The sequence below is a fragment of the Petaurus breviceps genome, unplaced genomic scaffold (assembly GCF_028583685.1).
Source record: "Petaurus breviceps papuanus isolate PSGF00001 unplaced genomic scaffold, PetGlider_PUasm1.0 171, whole genome shotgun sequence".
NCBI classification, from domain to species: domain Eukaryota; kingdom Metazoa; phylum Chordata; class Mammalia; order Diprotodontia; family Petauridae; genus Petaurus; species Petaurus breviceps.
In genome coordinates, this window is record NW_027185754.1 from 24,407,953 (window position 1) to 24,428,199 (window position 20,247).

At 38.1% G+C, this 20,247-nt stretch overlaps 1 protein-coding gene across 3 annotated transcripts in view; it reads right to left on the reverse strand.

Moving 5' to 3' along the window:
- Positions 1-640: 640 nt before the first annotated feature.
- The window catches only part of PBX3 (PBX homeobox 3), a 302,896-nt gene continuing 283,289 nt past the window's right edge, over positions 641-20,247 (reverse strand). For 2 of the 3 annotated variants that reach the window (XM_069082730.1, XM_069082732.1), the window contains exons 6-9: positions 10,951-11,116; positions 8,790-8,902; positions 7,460-7,549; positions 641-2,257 (exon numbers count right to left, since the gene is read on the reverse strand). In XM_069082730.1, coding sequence (XP_068938831.1) covers positions 2,165-2,257; positions 7,460-7,549; positions 8,790-8,902; positions 10,951-11,116 — 462 coding nt within the window. In that variant the 3' untranslated portion in view covers positions 641-2,164. The remainder of the gene's footprint in view (positions 2,258-7,459; positions 7,550-8,789; positions 8,903-10,950; positions 11,117-20,247) is intronic. The other variant, XM_069082731.1, reaches the window with a different exon arrangement.

A 20,247-nucleotide genomic window follows, 5' to 3' on the forward strand; every position in this document is an offset into this window, starting at 1 on the left:
TTGGTAGTGGTCTTTTTTTTAAATGACACCAAATACTTATCCTTTTTAGATTTTTATGTTTGACACTGCCTGCTCTTAAATAGCCTATCATCACAAAACAGACCACAATGAAGAGACGAAGCTGGCTAGACCATGGTTAAATCTTTAATACTAAAGGCAAGCTTGGTTTAATGGTGAGCTGTTACATAGAGTTTAGGAGTCAAGAAACCCGGCTCCTACTTTTGACTCTATCAGTAATCAGTAAGTCATTGAACCTTTCTCTGACTCAGTTTCTTCATTTATACAATGAGGTAATTAGACCAAATTAACTGCTAAATTCTACTAGTCTATGATATTCTGTATCTACTTGTTTATATATTTGTTATGTCCCCGTTAGAACATAAGCTCTTTTTGAGGTGAGAATTGTCTCATCCATTATGTTTGTGTACCTAGTACCTGGAATAACAGCCAGCACAGGTTAGGCCCTTAATAAGTACTTGTTGATTATTCCAAATTTCCTTGTAGGCAAGAATCTGCCAACTACCTTTTGTATTTAAAAAAGATGCATAATCCCCATTAGGATAACTTTTCCCCATGTTTTGCCATTGACAGTACCTTCAGCTAATAGTTTCAAATTGAACAGTAAGAAATTATAGTAACATTTGTTCATGAAAGCAAAAAGTTTATTCATGTTTGAAACTACATATAACTACCACAAGGAAGACTTTTTCAATCCAGGGTGTAATCCAGTTAGAAAGTAACACGAAACGTTTTTTTTTTTTAATACATTAGAATCACTGCCACAAATTATTTCCATGACTCAATCAGGTTCAGAATCGCATACAATACAAAAGAGAAAAAGGATAGGGGGCCCCGTTACACAGGGTGAAATATACAGTACTGAATACTGAAATCTGTATGCATCACAATTTTTTTTTGCGTGGATTAGTAACAAGATGAAGAACATTCAAAATGTTTCTCAGTATTTACAACAGTTTCACTGATTCCATGTTAAATTAAGACCCAATGTTTCCTCTTTAGGTATTTTTTTTTAAGTTGCAAATGCAACTACGATTTTGTTTTTTTTTTGTTTTGGGGTGTATGTGTGTGTGTCTGTGTGTGTGTCTGTGTGTGTGTGTAAAGATTACAATGTACATTACATTTCATGAAGGGAAACAAAGAGTTAATTACAAGATGCAAAAAGATAAGAAAGACGAACTACAGCGTGAGTATTGTTCAGAGGTAGTAAGTGAGCACTCTAAGCTACAGAACATGTTGAAATTCTATTGGTTTGTATGAGTTCGCATGAGGTAATAAAGCTGTGTTTTGATTGGTGAGATGTATAAATACTCTTTTGCTACACTATATACAACACTCCATATAACGGTGCCTTTTTGTTGCCAAGAGGAAGTAGCAAATCTTGACAAGTCAGTGTGCAGCGCCCGGCTCATACTGTAAACCCCCGGATCTCAGCTTTCACAAAACTAAGCAGCAACCTCTTAGAACAATCTACATCCATGATTAAATTACAGAGTAGACTCTGGGCACTGATGCTTTCAGAGAGAGAAAAGATGCTACCAGTCTCTGATCAAATTATAAAGGACGAGATCACAACAAAAATGTGACGAGGAGTAATTCTGAAACAGGACCATCGTTTACTGCAATAACCGAACAGTCTCTTTATTCCAGCTTTCTAAGAAATATGAAAAGATGAAATACAGTGGAACTCTGTGATTCCATTCGGTTTTCTGATGGGAATCTGCCCGAAGGTAAAGTTCAGTGAGGTGTATGTATCTCTGTGTCTGCTCCCACTATTGAGGTTAAACTTATATTGAATTTTTACCCTTAAGGTCAAGTAATTGGCAACTGTGAAACCATTCACGTGAAAACAATTGATAATAAATTAGAATAAAATAGCTACAGGGCTGTCAACAATGCTAAGTCTTGGCCTAATTGGATAAAGTGCTTTTTAATATTGTGTATTTTAAGTATAAATACAAATGATTATGAATCCTTAAAAAACATGTTTCCCAAGTTCTCTAATAAGACAAGGTTTTACAGTAAAGCTGTAGATGGTGGGCTACCAAAAACAAAAACCAAAAAAACAACTCTTTCCTTTTCCTCCTATTGCTCTGAATGCACTTATCAAAGCAGATCAGCTCAGGGAAAAAGTGTTGCTAGGAGATTAGTTAGAGGTATCAGAGTGCACACTTCCTGGGCCTTCAGTAGGGGACGTCACAGAAGATGGAGTTGTTGCGTCTTGCCAGCCTCCATTAGCCTGGAATGGGAAACAAAGGTTCAGCTCATATGCCTTTACATATTTAATGGACATATTTAATTTACATAATAATTTTGTCCCCATCACCACCCACCCCCCTAACAAGTTGGAAGCTTATACATTTAGAACTGGAAAAGATCCTTAGAGATAGTTGATGCAGGCCCTGTGGTAGGCTGCAGTGGGAGGTCACAAGGCTTGGAGTGAAGAGATCTGGCTTCAGACCCTGCCATGAGCACTCACTCTTACTTGGCCAGATGACCATGGGTAAGTTCATTTTACCTCTCCTCTCATGCTCTATTTTCCCTCTTGTAAAATGTGAATTATTGTTCTTGCCCTGCTTCTGCCTCATGGGGCTGTTAGGAGGAAAGTATATCATAAAGCCCTATTAACATGTTAGCTGTTATCATACAGTAACAACATGATTTTATGAATGAGGGTCCTGGGATTGAGACAATAAGTGATGAGTCTAATGTCCCACAATAAGTAGTAGGGTGACCTACTGAGATCTGTGACTCAACCCTGAGATCTGTGACTCAAATCTAGTGTTTGCCTCAAAGACACCAGTATCTTAGATGGGTATTTTCCAAAGCATCTGCTGGCAGGACTTTGTAGAATGTGAAATGATATTGAGACTAAATGTACACAATACAGCCATTCCACAGAGTGACAACTTGGTGATAAAGTAGAAAGTTGGAGAAGGGACTCAGCCACACAATTATTGGCGGGAATTCACCAGCTGCCAATTGTTGGTGGTTGGATTGCTTTTCAAAATAAAGTAATTATCAAAGAAATCTAAGAAGGAGTCATGAGGAAAGCAACCTTGGGGTAAATCAATACAAGCATTGGATTGGGTCAAAATTTTGGAGACAGCTTGTGGTTCAGGGAAAAGAACACTGAATCTGGGTCAGGATGACCTAAATTCAAATCTGGCCTTAGACACTTACAGCTAGCATGGCCCTGGGCAAGTCACTTAACTTTTGTCTGCCTTAGTTTCCCCATCTGTAAAATGAAGATAAGAATAGCACCAACCTCACAGGGTTGTTGTGAGTGTAAAATGAGATACTTGTAAAGCATTTTAGAAATTTTAAAGTGCTATGTAAATGCTATTTTATTATTATTATTATGTGGCCTGTTCTCAAAGCTTGTTTCTGCTGCTTACTACCTGAGGAACCTTGGTTGAGTCATTTTACCTCAATAGGCCTCAGTTTCCTCATTTGTAAAATGAGAAGGTTGGTTCTGATGACCTCTAAGGCCCCTTCCTGCTCTTGTGAAAAATAAATAAATAAAGTACTAGACTTGGAGTTAGAAGATCCAGATTCACCTTCCAGTTCTTCCACTAGCATAGTGACTTAAGGTAGGTCACCTTTACCTTCTAAGGTCTCATTTTCTAGTGCAATAAAAGGGGAACAATTATACATACTTCCTAAGTCAAATGTGAAGATCACATGAGTTTGTGATATAGCAAGAGTTTTGTATACTGTAAAACACTATAAAAATGTGAGCTATTAATGAGAACTTTAACAAGACAACATTTAAACAAAGCTTTGAGCTCTAAGAAGCCTAAACTTCAAGCCTAATTCCCCTTCCTAGAGAAAAAGTTCAGCATCAGTTCTGGGCATGTCTGACAGCCACCCGCTATAACCTCTTGTGAATGTAGGCCAGAATTTCCCTCCAAATTGGATCCTCTAGAATAAAAATGCATGAACTGTGGAGGAACACACACCATTCAGATCTGTTTTCCAATTATCTATAAATGTAGCTCCCATTCTGGATGTTACTACATGTCTCCACACGCCGCTGGCCCTTCCTGCATCCAACCTGCATCAGCAATAACAGTGCTCAGAAACAAATTTGCCTTATGTCTTGGCCTATAGAGGCAATTGCTGAAATCAATGTCTGATCAAATTTCTGCTGTGGCAGACAGCTTGTCGCTACATATTTTTATGTCAGTCAAGAAGAGGGAGGTGCTGGGCTTATGAGTTGGGGAACACTGAGTGGAAGTGACGGGGCAGCCCTTTCTAGAGAGACAAGGGTGAGCCAGGCAGACTCCAAATGCTCAGGGCACAGACTAGCCTTTGCAACAACACTACCCCCAGAACACAGGCCTGCCAATACACCAAAGGTTAGTAGGTACTAATACACTATAGAAATGGCTTGATACCAAAACAACCCCCCTGCTCCAAATTCCAGTTTGCATCTATTGAAAAAAAAAAAGGTGCATTCTCAAAAACTCAAACTATCCAGGAACTAATAAATTTGTCATGGTTTTTGACCATACTTGAGTCTAGATTGTATTATATTTTGTATAGAAACTCTTTTCCTACATGGCATGGTAAAGAAGATTTGATGTCAGAAAGTTTGAGTTTGAATGCCAGCAGATCCTTCTTAAATGTGTGGTCACAGGCAATTCACTTCTCTGGGACTCAGTTTCTTTATCTCCAAAATGGGGAGAACAGTGCTTTAAGTGGCTCCTTCATGGGATTGTAGTACAGAAATAGAAATGCTATTGCTTCTTCCTTCAGGAATCATTATTCTAAGGAGTTCTCTGTCTTTTGATTAACTATCAAACCCTTCTAAGCATACCTTATATAACATTTCCCTGACCAGTGCTGTTCAATAGTGTTATTAATACTATATAACCTAAACTCATCAGACCATTGCAAAGCTTTGCTATTACAGCATTTTGAGAGGAACTGAACTAGTTCTTAAGCCCAACATTACCATGAATCCAAATTCAACTCTATTTCCTTGTCCTTAGTACCTAAAGTTACATTTTTTTTCAAGAATCAATTAATAGTAGTAAAGTAGAATAAGCCTGTAAAGGATCCCTGAATTTGGAATCAGGAGACTCCTGGTTTCCCATCCCAGCTCTTCAATCAACTCAGTTTCAGTTCCATAATTCAGAAAACAAAGGGTTTGGAGTCTTTTAGGTCCCTTCTAAATCTAAATCCTATAATCCCATAAAGCATCTTTCCTTCACCCATAAGAGAGGCAATTGCAAATAACCACGTGGAGCTTAATAGCATCAAATGGAAAGAGAATTTCCAGCCCTGCTGCAGAATCATCTCATGTTTGAACACAAAACAAAACTAGAAATATCCTTCCCTTTCACACTCTCTGTTCCCACCCCCAGAATCACAATGATGCTTTAAATATCTCCAAAGCTCTGCACATCCATTTGGATTATAAAAAATTTTCTTCCCAATATAGGAGGTAAGTTGTTTTTTCAAGGTCTGAAAATCGACTTAAAAACAGAAAGCCTCTTGTGCAGATACAAGTCTAAAGATATTCCATCTGAAGTAAACATCATTCCTCTTTTATCCAAATTTATAAACAACAAATGTACAATATTTTTACCCAGCTTAGCAGCTGGAGGAGAGGTTGTCAGCGTGCATTCTTTTTTTCAAAATAAATTAATCCTTACTCTGGTGGTTTGAGATTATGCACTGTATTATACAACAGCGCCTTATCAAGCCTCATCAGTGAAGATGGAATTCATGTCTGTAAAATGCTGCAGGCAATCACAGTTTCATATTTTATCATGTTGATAAGGATATCGCAAATTCTCTGAAGCATTTCAAAATGCTTAAATGAAAAAGGAGAAATGCAACTAAAAGGCTTTTTATATGGTTTGTTGTGGGTTATTATGAGTTATTTATAAACCCCAAAAAGAAAGATTTGACATTTCCAATGTAAAAGATTGGAGTATTTAATGGTACTTTTTTTCCTCTTTCCAATTGAATATCCTCAATCACTTTTAAAATCATTAATATTTACTCTTCTGTCAAGCAGAAGCCTTAAAAAAGGAGAATCTTCCAACTCTCTCACTGACAATAACAACTCATATTTATCTAGTGCTTTGAGGGTGACAAGGTGTTATCCTCAAAACAACCCTGTGAGGTAGCTAGTGGAATTATTTCTCCCATTTTATAGATGAAGAAACTGAGCCTCAAAGAGGGATTTCCCCACAGTTATCCAGCTAAGAAGTATCAGAACCAGGATAAAAAACTGTACTCTGAGTACCTTATGCTCTCTACCATTTCAGGCTCTCTGACACTTCTCTCCAATCCCTTCTATTTGCCCAGAAATTGTGGGTGTATGTGGGGTTAAAACAGGGAATGACAAATAGTGCTGAAAAAATCTCCCAAATTTGCAAGAGGAAAGAAAAAAAGCTAGACTTCTCTATGTGTCTATTTCTGTGTCTATTGCTCCTTTCTTCCTTCCACAAATTTAAAGACTTGAAGTAGGAAGAACTGAGAACTAATATGATAACAGTAGAAAAAAACAATGGATTTGGACTCAGAAAATTTAGGTTCAAATTCCAGATTTCAATTTTTACTAGTTTTATGACGTTGGGCAAGTCACCTAACTTTTCTAGACCTCAGAGTTCATCTCTAAGTTTTCTTCCAGCTAAACTATTCCAACTATATTCAAATATTCTAATATCACTATTTGAAATGTTAAAATTATTTCCCCCAAAAAACTGATAAGCCAATGGAAATTCAAAATGAATTTCATGCAGTTGATCCTTTATTCAACTGTCTCATGAGAATGAAATTTTCTCAGATAAGACTTTGGTAATACAATTTTTTCCATATGTTTTCAGAAGTAGCTATGTGACCTTGGACAAGTCACTTTTCTAGGACTCAGTTTCTTCTTCTGGTAAATAAGGGGTTAAACCACCTACTTTCTAACATGCCTTCCAACTCTGTATGTTTAATAACCTATGCTGTAACATTCTATGTTCTAAGACTTCATTCAGCCTTAACATTTTCTGAGTTCACAATTCTTCTCCTGCTTGAATCTAAAAATATAGCATGAGCTATGCCACCTACCTGGAAAAGAGCACAATGAACATAAAAGAATTTATAATATGCTGACCTTCAGTAAAGAACCTATAAATTACAAAATGTCAATGGGAGTTTGGAGTCTGGTAAGCATCTTAACAATATCCAGGGTCTCTTATCTCCTTTGGCCTTGGTTCATTCTGAAGAGCCTCCAAATAAGAAAAATCCACAACTTCTTCTTCACTTGTTAAATCCTTCATCACAAGGAAAAGATATGGGGTTGGGAAGGGGAGGTTTTTTCCTCCATTACAAATACTAAATAAGTGAGCAGCCAGCCCAGAGGCCATTTATTAGTCACTATGTTTGTCTGACAATGCGTATGGCTCTTCCAAATAATGCTCCCAAGGGTACTCACATTTAAATTATGTGGACTATACAGTGAATTTCCTCCCAGGCCATCACTGTAGCCTCCCGTCTGATTGATAACATGACGGAGGGTATCCACCTGTGAGATGAAACAGAATTCATCATCCCAAATCTATTAAAAGATCATCACTTACAAAAGGAAACATTTTGAATTATATGTGCCATAAGAATTTAGCATCTTCCATGAAAGACAAATTTATCAATCAAAAATGACTGGCAGAATTTCAACAATTCCTTGCATATTTAAACTCACATCTTTGTTTGCTCATGCCAGCAAAACAGTTACACCTTTGTGGCAATACAAATGGTAGGTTCGACTCAATGTGGTCAACAGCAACCATTTGGGTGTGGCTGAAAAACGTCTTTATAAGTGTGAGTTTGTGCACATGATCACACACACAATAGATGTATTAAATACCTTATCGGTCCAAATATAGGCTGCACTCTTTCCCCAAATCTGAATCATATAATTCCTGTGTGTAGCCTACAGCCATGCTTAAATAAGCATACACAAAACAATAACCAAATTGACAAAGAGAGCAATAATGATAAAAAAAGAAATAAAATATCTTTATTACATTTGAAAAATATGTTTTTAAAAGACTCATATCTCAGTATATTTTAAGGTAAATTTTGTGTGATTTTTTTTTTATCAATGTTTACTTATAAATTTTTTTTCCTTTCAAAGAGATGTCCTCTTAGGGATATGTTTTATATTTAGGGGTGGCCTATATTTGAACCAATATGGTAGGTAGTTGTATTGAGAATGGAAAATACTTTGGCAGCTCAGATTTTTGTGTTCTGACTTTAAAAAAAAAAAGGACAATGAAACAGATCATATTTTTTAAAAAGGAAACCCAACAGTTCTCTCAAATTTAACTACAAAAGTAAGAGGCACCAATCCCCCCCCTGCCATGAGCTCAAGCCAGAGCCGAATGCATTCACAAAGTTTGTCAGGTTTGAATCTTCAAAAATCACTGTTTATTTGAATTCTTGTTAAATTATAGAATGGGGTAGTTAGGGCTCCGACACTTAATAGCTGTGTGATTTTAGGAACTGAGCCTTAGGTTCCTCATCTGTGAAATGGGAATAATAATCCTTGCACTCCCTACCTCACAGGATAGTTGTGAGGAAAGCGCTTTGTCAACCATAAAGCGTTGTAGAAATGGGAGCTATTATTATTAGGTCACATTTAGAAATAGAATGTATAGGTTCTGCAGAGAAGTACAGAATGTTTCAGTGGAGCCAGAGTAAGGTGGAGTTTTGAGCCCAAACCCTACCCTGATAGAAAGGCTCTAGTTGGAGGGCACTTCTCCTACCTGTGATTGCACATTGGCTCCGACTTGGGACCCTTGGTAAGAATCCCCATTCAGACTCTGCATGTTCATGAACATGTCCCCAGAATTTGGGAGGTTAAAAGAACCAGAAGAACCTAGAAAGGAAAGAGTTAAGTAGCTGAATAACAGAGAGCTACACACATAACCCCCAAAGACCGAGAGGCAAGAGAATTGAGAACAGGGAGAGGAGGAAGAAAAGGAAAAAGGTTGTGCATAACATCAATATTTCAAGGTCTAAGAGAACGGAGAGCACCTGCATGGGTTCTGGTGCATGAGAGAAAGGTAAACACTTGAAGGACTTGCTTTTGAGTCCAGTCTTGTTAATGAGCAATGTTGAGTACAAAATACAGCAGTCATTGGCCTGGAACTTTCCTTTCTTTCTATGCCCATAAGTTAATTTTTTTTTTAAAAAAGGCCCTTCAACATCATTAGCTATCATGGTGGACAATTACTCAGAGAAGAAAAATTTGTTTGAAGTTCGATTTTAACAACAAGCTCTATTTTAACTTTCCCCTAGAGAGTCACAATCTTCATGTTCTATTAAAAAATACTCTGAACTTTTACTTTTGTGTGTATATTTAAAAGGTCTCCTTAGGAAGGTAATGATTCTTAATTGCCAATTAAGTCAATTTGTTATTGGGGTACTAGAATGTCTTTCATTTTTATTTAGGTTTGCCACAATTTTTAAATGTTCTTTATCCCACTGTAAAGTTCACATCTTTGTAAACTTTACAGTTTTGGCCTAAACTTAGCTGCAGTGTGATTCCAGTGGGGCTGCACTAATAAAGAATAAATGTGGAAAGAATCAGTCAAAAGGCCTGAGCCCAGATCTACTCTACCACTTAATAGCTATGATACCTTGAGTAAGTCACTCCACCTCTTGGAGTCTCAGTTTCTTCATTAGAGGGGCAGAATAGTATTTGTACTTAGAGTTGGTATGCAGAACATCTGAGATCATGAGATTAAACATAGGATAACTATAAAGTCTTTGAGAAATGTTAGGTATTATTATCATTGATATTAATAATGCCCCCGACTTTAAATACCTGATTATTATTATTCACACAACATAGACGATATGTAAGTAAAAGAAATTGAAGCGGGCAAAATTTAACAGAATTCTAAAATAAACAGGACCATATTCTTGGGCAGCTAGGTGGTGCAGTGGATAGAGTGCCAGACTTGGAGTCAGGAAGACTCACCTTCCTCAGTTCAAATCTGGCCTCGGACAATTAGCTGTTGTATGACCCTGGGCAAGTAAGTCACGTAACCTTGTTGGCCTAGGTTTTCTCATCTGTAAAATGATCTGGAGAAGGAGATGACAAGCCACTCCAGTATCTTTATTAAGAAAACCCCAAAAGGGGTCACAAAAAGTCAGACAAAACTGAAAAACAATAGTACTTAGTTATGCTATGTACAAAGTGCTTGCAATAAACTTTAATCTTAATTGCGTTAAGTAGCCAGCAATATATATATTTTCCATCTCTGATATTTCATGCTTTACGAGCTCATTGTTAGTCCTTAAAGTGATACATTGAAGAGTAAATAAAATAGCCATTAGAGATGGAACTTGCTCATCTGCTTATTGAATAAAAATACTTTTATTGAAATGTCTAAGAAAAAAAATCCCTGACTCTTCCAATAAAAAAATAGTTTTCATTATAGATCAATTGATTTACACATTTCTTTATAAAGTTGTAATAATATGTAGTCAAATTTTGGTGGTCATTCACTCATAGAATCACAAATTAAAATGGCAAAAAACCTCAGATATCTAGTTCAACCCTCTCATTTTACAGATGACAAAACTGAGGTCCAGAGAAGTCAACTAATACCTGTTCTAACACCTTAATTTTATAAATATGAAAATTAGGGCCAAGAGATGACAAGTAACTTGCCCAAGGACATAGAGTTAAGTTTCAGGCAGAGCCAGAACTAGTACCCAGGTCCTAACCTAAAGTCTATAGAGTGTTCCTTCCATTATCCCAGGCTGCCTCTACAAATTAGGTAAGCATTTGGACATTGAAGGGAATTCACCACACAGCCACATAGTCACATGACCATTCTTCCCTGCTCTGCTTTGTGGGATGTATGTTACGAAGTTTCATGTACCAGAGAGGAGAGAAAAATGCTCAATACCTACCAGAATTTGGTGTAGTGGGTGAATTCGTCTGATTATTCTGGACTGCTGCAGCCACAGCATGTGCAGCCGTCACTGCTGTTTTTGCAGCATAGAGATTGGCTTCTTCCTGAAACTTCCCTATATTCTTCTTGTACCTGATTCTCTTGTTGCCAAACCAGTTGGATACCTACAGATTATGGGGATAGAGGAGGGGAAGAGAAAACAAAGCACACACACAAAAAGTCAAATCAGCATGACTACCCAAGATTATGTTCTATTCGCCACAATTTTACTTCCCGGGTCTGAAACCTTACAGTTATGATGATCAAGAATCAATTGTGTGGGGCAGCGAGGTGGCACAGTGAGTAAAGCGCTGGCCCCAGAGTCAGGAGGTCCTGAGTTCGGTTCCAGCCTCAGACACTTAACACCCACACACACAAAAAAACTAGCTGTGTAACCTTGGGCAAGTTATTTAACCCCAATTGCCCTCCAAAAGGCAAAAAAAAAAAAATGTGTGATATTATAAATATGAGCATGACATGGTTTTCTTCCTCTCTTGCCAAGAATGTGTTGTTGTGTCAATTAACCCTTTTAAAACAAAAAGTTATCTTGAATTTGTCCAATGTGATTAAGATGGCAGGCATTACTCTTCCCAAGGTCACATTGATCAAGCCATTGAGTCTTTTAATTCCCCAAAGCACCTGAAAGGGATAACGAGGTTGAGGTGAGGGTGCAAGGGAGAAATATTTGATACCATACTCCACATACAGTAGGTACTTAATAAATTTCAGTTGAATTTTTAAAAATAATTTTGTCTAAAAAAGAATTCTTCCATTAAAGTTCTCCCCTCAACACCCTGGGTTTTTGAAGGTCATGCTCATGAAATATAAACTCTTATAAATCCTATGAAGCTGAAAAGGCTTCAAGGATAGGCCTGCTGATGGACAGTTTGTAGGTCAGTCCTCTGAGCACCTCACTGAGTGTGAGGGAGCTCATCACCACAAGCATCATCACCAAAGGATGATAAATACGTCAGCCATAGCAACACATGAAACTGGCTTCTAATGCATGGAAGGTCTGACCCCCACCAAGAGAGAGTGCCCACCCTGATAAAATTACAGCTCTTGTGAAGTATTGAAGAAAAAGAATAAGAGATATTTGGAAAGGAATGAATTGTTCTTTATTTCTGGGCTGGAACAACCTTGGCAGTAGTATAGCTAAGAATCATGTTTGTTCCACTGAAAATAAAAGGAATAATATAAATCAATAATGAATGGAAAGTTACTTTGTCTTCTGTCCTTGAAGATACTGTATGACTGCCAAAACAGCTCTCAGGCTCTACTTGTTAACCCATACAAATGTCACAACTTGAAAACTTAAGTAATTCCAGTAGGGCTTGATACTGAAACAGAAAGGCCACTTGTATTTCTGAAGTTTCCTATGCTACCTGCATGATGTCAGCCAGTGACACACCCCTAAAGCTTCCAAGATGCCTCAGGCAACAGGAACATTCCCACCATCACCATTTTCCCAGCAGACACTCATGCCTTACAGGATTACAAGAGAGTATTTAAGCACCTGCAGATCAGTTATGTGGAGAAGTCAAAACTCACACAGTAATTTAAAAGAAATTACCTACTTTATATGTAAAAGAATCTGCCTTCCTGTTTTTTTTTAAATATATTTCTTTAATTCCTTAATCAATTTCTCCAAGGAATATGCACTCTGACACTGGGATAGGGTCACTGTTCTAAAACTAAGCCAGGTCATTGGCAAGTTGTTATTACCATATGTCAGTTCAATGGCCTTGGGAAGAAACAAAGGGGTGGCTGAAAAAACCCCCAATCTAATTCATACCACCTGGCACACTTACTGGTCATCTCTGCCAAGTCTTTAATTAGCTTGGATACCAAACACCTCTCTGACCTCTGTGGAGCTCATACTTCCACAAGTAACCAGAAGCTCTTGGCAAGGAGGCCACATGAGAGAAGCAAAGTTTGCCTTGCTGCTTCAGTCCATATTTTAAGCTACTGAAGGTGTCCAAATGAACTATACCTATCCTGAGGGACCAATACCCTCTAAGAAAAACATTATACCCTCTGGCACAACTAATTTCAGAATGAAAGAAATAAAAATTAGGAGGGGAAAAATGTGGTAGGGGAGGTTCTTAGGAGATTGCCAGAAATTCCTGATCTACTATTATTTCATTCTTCAAGGATGTCCTTTAATCAGTTATGGTCCTTTGGTGTCTACCATTTACAAGATGGTAGGTGTTATGCCAAAGAAGTAGAAGGGATGAATTGTGTTCTCAAGAAATGTACATAATTGTTAGTAACATCAAATTTAACTTTTGGCTATGGAAACCAAAATTGTGGGGTTCAACTAAAAAAATTTGCCATGCCCCAGGTTGGTTTGTTTTAAAAAGATCTTATTCACATTAATATATTTTCCATCACTGCCCTCAGTGAGAACACTAAGTAACCAATTTAAAATAGGTTCCAGCACAGTGATATGTAAATGATGGTAATCAAGTGAACTTGTTATCTTAAGAGTTCCTAAGAAAGAAGGAAGGAAACACTTGGTCTCAAAGGAGATCATGGGTGGTGATAAGAGGCTTGCTGTTGGAAGACATCTCAAAGACCATCTAAGTCCAAATCCTAAACAAATTAATTCCATCTACAACATCCCTAAAAATAGTCACATGTCAATCGAAGTCCATTGGTTATGAAGGGCTGACTTGTAATTGTTAGGAATTTTTTCCTTAGGAAGCCAAAATCTGATAATATCCTTTCACTGTTCTTACTTCTTCCCTGTAAGTCTAAAGGAAGTCATTTTCATCTCTGTTCTACCTGTCATCTTTTCTGTAGACTGAACAATCCTAGTATCTTCCTTGGTGCCCATATGATATAGTTTGAGTTCTTTCATCATTCTGGTTACCTCCCAGCCTTGTCAGCATACCTTCTTAATAAAGCACACATGAAAGGACACAATACTTCATATGTTGTCTGACCAAAGCAGAATATGATGAACCTATCAGCCCCTCAACCCCTCATTCTAGACATAGTGCCTACTGGTTGCTTAGGTAATCATTAGCATAAACTTCCTAACAATTAGAGCTATCCCAAAATTTAACTCTCTGGGTTGCTAGATCAATACAATCACATTGAACTAACAGTTAACAAAAATCCCAAGATTTTTTTTTCCACATGAACTGTTTTCTAGACATAGCTCTCCCATCTCATACCTGTGCGATTAATCTATTCTAGACCAATGGTGTCAAACTCAAACTTAAACAGCCACTAAACCATACATAAAGATCCCTGCAGGCCACATATTGACAGAAAACCACATGTTAATATTAATCTATGTTTTACTGTATTTTTATTTATATTGTTGAATATTTCCCAATTACATTTTAATCTGGCTTAGGCCATGCTCAGGAGTGTTGTGGGCCACATGTAACTCTTCCCTAAATTATAGAAAAGCAAAAAAAAAAAAAAAATTCAAGTTCAGAAAAAAAAGGTAAAATTTTTTTTAACCCAGATAGTGCTTCTAGGCATATACCACACAGATTTCAAAGACACAAAATTTCAATGTACACAAAAATATTCATAACAGCACTTTAATGGTAGCAAAGAAATAGAAACAAAGTACAGGTGCCCATTAATTGGGGATGACTAGCCAAAATGTAGGTATATATGAAATAGCCTATTAAAAAACAATAAATAAGAAGAATTCAGAGCATCAAGAGACATATGAAATAATGCAGAATAATAAGTAAACAGAACCAGAAATGACCTCTTGACCCCAGAGGTGGGTGTGTATGGATGTGAACTACTGCAAACACTTAGTCATAGGTCATGAGGTAATTAGTTTTGCTGAACTGTTCTGCACATGCGCACACACACACACACACATACACACACCTTTTAAAATCTTTCTTACAATAGGGTGGGAGGAGGAAGAAATAAATGTGATAAATTGAAGAAAAGAAATTAATTCAGAAAGGAATATGATATAAAAGCAAAAGGTTTAAAAAAATAAGTATGCTATCATAGACAGACTCTACAAGGAAATATAGGTAAAGAAGAACTAATGTTCCTACATTATGAAATTCTGATTAGCTGATACCAAATAATCACAATGAGGAAGAAAAACAAAAGATACTCTATAGCAAGATTCTTGAGAAATAGAGTATCATTCAATTCAACAAGTATTTAATACGTGCTTACTATGTTCTAGGACTTGTACTAGATACTGGAAATACAAGGACAAAAAGTGAAAATAGCTTCCCTGCCCCCACCCCAAAGGAGAATATATTTACTGATGGGATACAATGTGTACAAACATATAAACTATACAGAATAAATACAGAATACTTTGGGATAGAGGAGAATGCTAACAAATGGGGAGGGAACAAGGAAAGGCAGGGGGTAGCATTTGAGCTGAGCCTTGCATTAAACTATAGATTTCATGACATGGAAATGAAGAGAGCAAGCACACTAAGCATGGTGAATAATGCAAAGGCACTGAGGTCAGAGATGGGATGTTATCCATGGGGAACCACAAGTAAACTAGTTTGACCAGAATGTAGAGTTGTAGGTTGGAAGTAGGGTGGGAAAGAGAATAAAATAAGTCTGGCGAGATGGACTGGAGCTAGAGGATGAAAAGTTTTAAATGCCAAACATTGCTATATCTTTGTAACACCAACACCTATCATAGTACATTGTACATAGAAGGTACTTAATAAAGATTGTTGGATTTATTACATTTCTAAAGAAACCAGTATTCTGTATAAAGTACTATTTGAAGAGGGTCAGAGAGGCACATACCAAAGGATGAATTTAGAAGGGTGGTATAGACCTGTAAGAATATTAGGAAGGCTTAAACCCAGAATGAGCTGAGGCATGGAAAAAAAATTTTTAAACAATACAAAATTATAGGGGTAGAAATTTTTTAATCTTTTAAGATACTTGCGTAAGATGAATCAAAACTGCAGGTAACCTAAAGGGTAATGGGAAACTAAAGGTAACTGGAAACAGGCTATAGGGTATTACCAATGATGACTTATGTGCTAAATAAAAGACTTCATGAAGGACACATGTGATTTTAAAAAGAGAATGGTCTGATCATGTAAGTGAGGGATAAAGTATGGACAACCCAAATGCTCCACTGGGATCTATCTATCTATCTATCTATCTATCTATCTATCTATCTATCTATCTATCTATCTGTCTGTCTGTCTGTCTGTCTATCTATCTATCTAAGTATATATACACACATACATATATATAGAGATACACATACATACATACATACACATACATGTACATACATATATACATAAAATAGGAGGAAGGGCTCATGGAAGTAGTGCTGGACTTGGAGTCAGAAGAGCTTGCAGCTCTGCCTCATGTATTTACTAGCTATAGTCAAGTCACTTTACATCTAGGAGTATCAATTTCCTAATATTTAAAATAATATTTACACTACCTTCTTTATAGTATTGCTGCAAACAGAGGATATTTCATACCTGAAAATGTTACATGTACATGAATCATTTTATTATTCTTTGGAAAACTTATTTAAAGACATGGACAAAAGTTGCATAGGATGAGGAAACATCTATGGTTCTGGTCTAAACCAGAGGTAAAAATGGCCTTGTAAATGAGATCTCAAATCTATTTAAGTATTTCTTAAATCTACTTTTGGATAAATAAAAAAGGAAGAGGAAGTTTCCTTGGAGAAGATACATAATGTTAATAGATGACAGAAAGTAATCCTTGAGAAATCTTAGCAAAGAACAAAGTGCTAGAATACTAGAGGCTGGCAAATATTTTATTTCTTACCAAAAGTATAAAAGCTGAATTTGAACAAGTATAGAGTGGTAAAATTGAACTCAGAAAGATTAAAAAATGACTTAATAGATGGACATTTAGAAAAGTAGATCACGGGAGTAGGAGCACGACCTTCCCGCGGCTCCGGCTTCCACCCTCCCCAACCCATGTAAAAAGGGGACTCTAAACAAACTTTGGAGCTGCAGAACCCACAAAATGACACAGAGAAGCTAACCTCCCGCTGAGGACAGCCCCGCAGGCCGGCAGGAATCAGCCAGCGCAGCGCTCTGGGAGCCGAGCCCAGCCACACCGAGGCTTTAGCCCCAGGGCGGGCCTGACCAGCCGCCTGCCAGAGGGACTCCTGATCAGCAGCAGCTGTGGCCGTTTCCAGATTTATCAATACATAGATGCGAAGGACAAGGTGAGAGGCCAGGGCAGTCTGGACTTTGGGACCCAGGAAGTGGGAGTGCGTGGCTTTTACCCGCGGAGCGAGAAACCGCTGAGACGCCAGCACAGCCTGCCAGCGCCACGTGGCGGCTTCAGCTCCTGGCCTGCAGAGTGTAGGGGGACCAAGCACCAGTCTGAGGGGTCATCGCTCTTGCTTTAACCTGCTTGGATCTGGGTTGCAGTCTAGGGTGGAGGTCCTGGGGTGTGTGTCCAGCTTGCCAGAGCGTGTGGAGACCTCAGAGAGGGCACCCATCTAATACCTCCGGCAGCTGAGAAAACCCCAGCGTTTGGGACGAAAACTCCCCTGTCTGGTGGCAGAGTCCTACTGTGGCAAAAAGCCCAAAAGTCAAATCATTGAGTGGCAAAATGAGCAGGCAAAGGAAACAAAGCAGACAGAAGATTCCAACATTACACTCCTATTTTGGGGATAAGAAGGAGCAAGGCATGGAACAGGAGGAAAACAGTGAAGTCAGAACTCCTGAACCAAAAGCTTCAAAGGAAAATACAAGCTGGTTACAGGCCATAGAGGACCTTAAGAAGCAGATAAGAGAAGTGGAGGAAAAATTGGGAAGAGAAATGAGAACAATGCAAGAAAATTATGAAATGAGAGTCAACGGCCTGACTGAGGAAAATAATACCTTAAAAAACAGACTGACTCAAATGGCAAAGGAGGCTCAAAAAGGCAATGAAGAGAAGAATGCCTTAAAAAGCCGAATTTGCCAGATGGAAAAAGAAGCTCAAAAGCTCACTGAGGAGAATCATTGCTTCAGAATTAGATTGGAGCAAATGGAAGCTAATGACTTTATGAGAAATCAAGATGCTGTTAAACAGATCCAAACAAATGAAAGAATAGAAGGCAATGTGAAATATCTCATGGGAAAAACCACTGACCTGGAAAATAGATCCAGGAGAGATAATTTAAAAATTATTGGACTGCCTGAGAGCCATGACCAAAGTAAGAGCCTGGAAAGCATCCTCCAGGAAGTTCTCAAAGAAAACTGCCCTGATGTTTTAGAACCAGAGGGCAAAATAGAGGTTGAAAGAATCCACCAATCACCTCCTGAAAAAGATCCCAAAAAGAAAACTCCTAGGAATATTATAGCCAGGTTCTGGAATTCCCAGATTAAGGAGAGAATATTACAAGCAGCCAGGAAGAAACAATTTGAATATTGTGGAAACACAATCAGGATAACCCAGGATCTGGCAGCTTCTACACTGAGGGATCGAAGGGCCTGGAATGTGATATTCCAGAGGTCAAGGGAGCTGGGATTAAAACCAAGAGTCACCTACCCAGCAAAACTGAGTATTATGTTTCAGGGGAAAATATGGTCATTCAGTGGAATACAGGACTTTCAAGCATTCTTGCTGAAAAAACAAGAGTTGAATAGAAAATTTGACATTCAGATACAAGAAGCAAGAGAAGCATGAGAAGGTAAACAGGGAAAAGAAATCATAAGGAACTTATCAAAGTTGAACTATTTTTTTTTTAAACAATCGGAGTTGAGTGGCTTGTTTGGGGTTGCATGGCCGGTTGTTGTTTCTGGGTGTGGTGTTCAGTGTCTGGGCCCGGATTTGATCCGGGTCGTCCCGGCACTGGAGCCTGTGCTCTTGCTCGCTGAGCCAGCTGGCCAAAGTTGAACTATTAACATTCCTACATGGAAAAACAATAATTGTAACCTATGAAACTTTTCTCAGTAGTTGAAGGGATTAGAAATATATATATATGTCTTTATATGAGGGTATGCGGGCATATGAATACATATGTGAATGTGTGTATATACGTTTACAGGTATACATAGATAGAGGGCACGGGACCAATTTAACAGGAAGGGATGATACTTAAAAGGTGAAATTAAGAGGCAAGAGGAATATAATGAGAGGAGATGGGGAGAGACAGTGGGGCAAACTATCTCATACAGAAGAGGCAAGGGAAAATGGTTACAATGGAGGGGAAGAATAGGAAGGCAAACGGGAATAGGTCAACCTTATTCCTATTGAATCTGGATTGAGAAGGGAGGGAAATACACACTAAATGGGGATCTCACCCTCAAGGAGAATAGGGGGGGAAGGGGATCTGAGGGGGGATGATGGAAGGGAGGGCAGGCTGGGGGGGAGGGAAGTTGGAAGCACTCACTTTTGAAAAGGGACAGGATCAAAGTAGAGAATAGAACAAGTGTGAGGTGGGATAGGAGGGAGGGAAATATAGTCAGTCTTTTACAATACATCTACTATGTTATTGTTTTGCATTAGCCACACATGTACAACCTATACTGAACTGCTTGTCCCCCCAGTGGGGGTGGGTGGCGGGAGGGGGGGGAAGGGAATGAATCTGAAATTGAAAGTTTTAAAATCAAATATTCAAATATATATATGTATATATATGTGTGTGTGTGTGTGTGTGTGTATATATATATATATATACTATTATTAATACCATCTTACATGTAATTAAGAAAAAAGATATACAGGCACTGAGGCATAGAGATCCACTGGAAAAGTTGAAACGGGTATGGGAGAAAATATGGGAGAGAGCAGATTGGAGTTGGGGATATCCTGTGGGACTGCTGTTTTGGGGGGATGGGTGGGGGAAAAACGGGGAGAAAATTTGTAACTCAAAATCTGGCGGAAACGAATGATGTAAATCAGCAGTTAATAAAGCATTTAAAAAAAAGAATGAGGGAAAAAAAGGTTCAACATGAGAAAGAAATAATTTTATTTTTATCATTTGAAATACGTTAAAGAAGATGCATTACAATACACTTTGTCTCTGGACCCTAAGGACCCCTTTGTCTTTCCATCTGACTTACAACCTAAACCTATAATATGTGTTGTCTCCCTCTATTAGTATATGGACTTCTTGAGAGCAGGGACTGGCTTGCTTTTCTATATATAACCTCAGTGCTTAGCACATTTCTTTATAAATAGTAATCCCTTAACAACAACAACAAAAAAAGTAGATCACGGGGTGGCCAGGTGGCACAGTGAGTAAGAGCGCCATCCCCAGTATCAGGAGACCTGGGATCGGTTCCAGTCT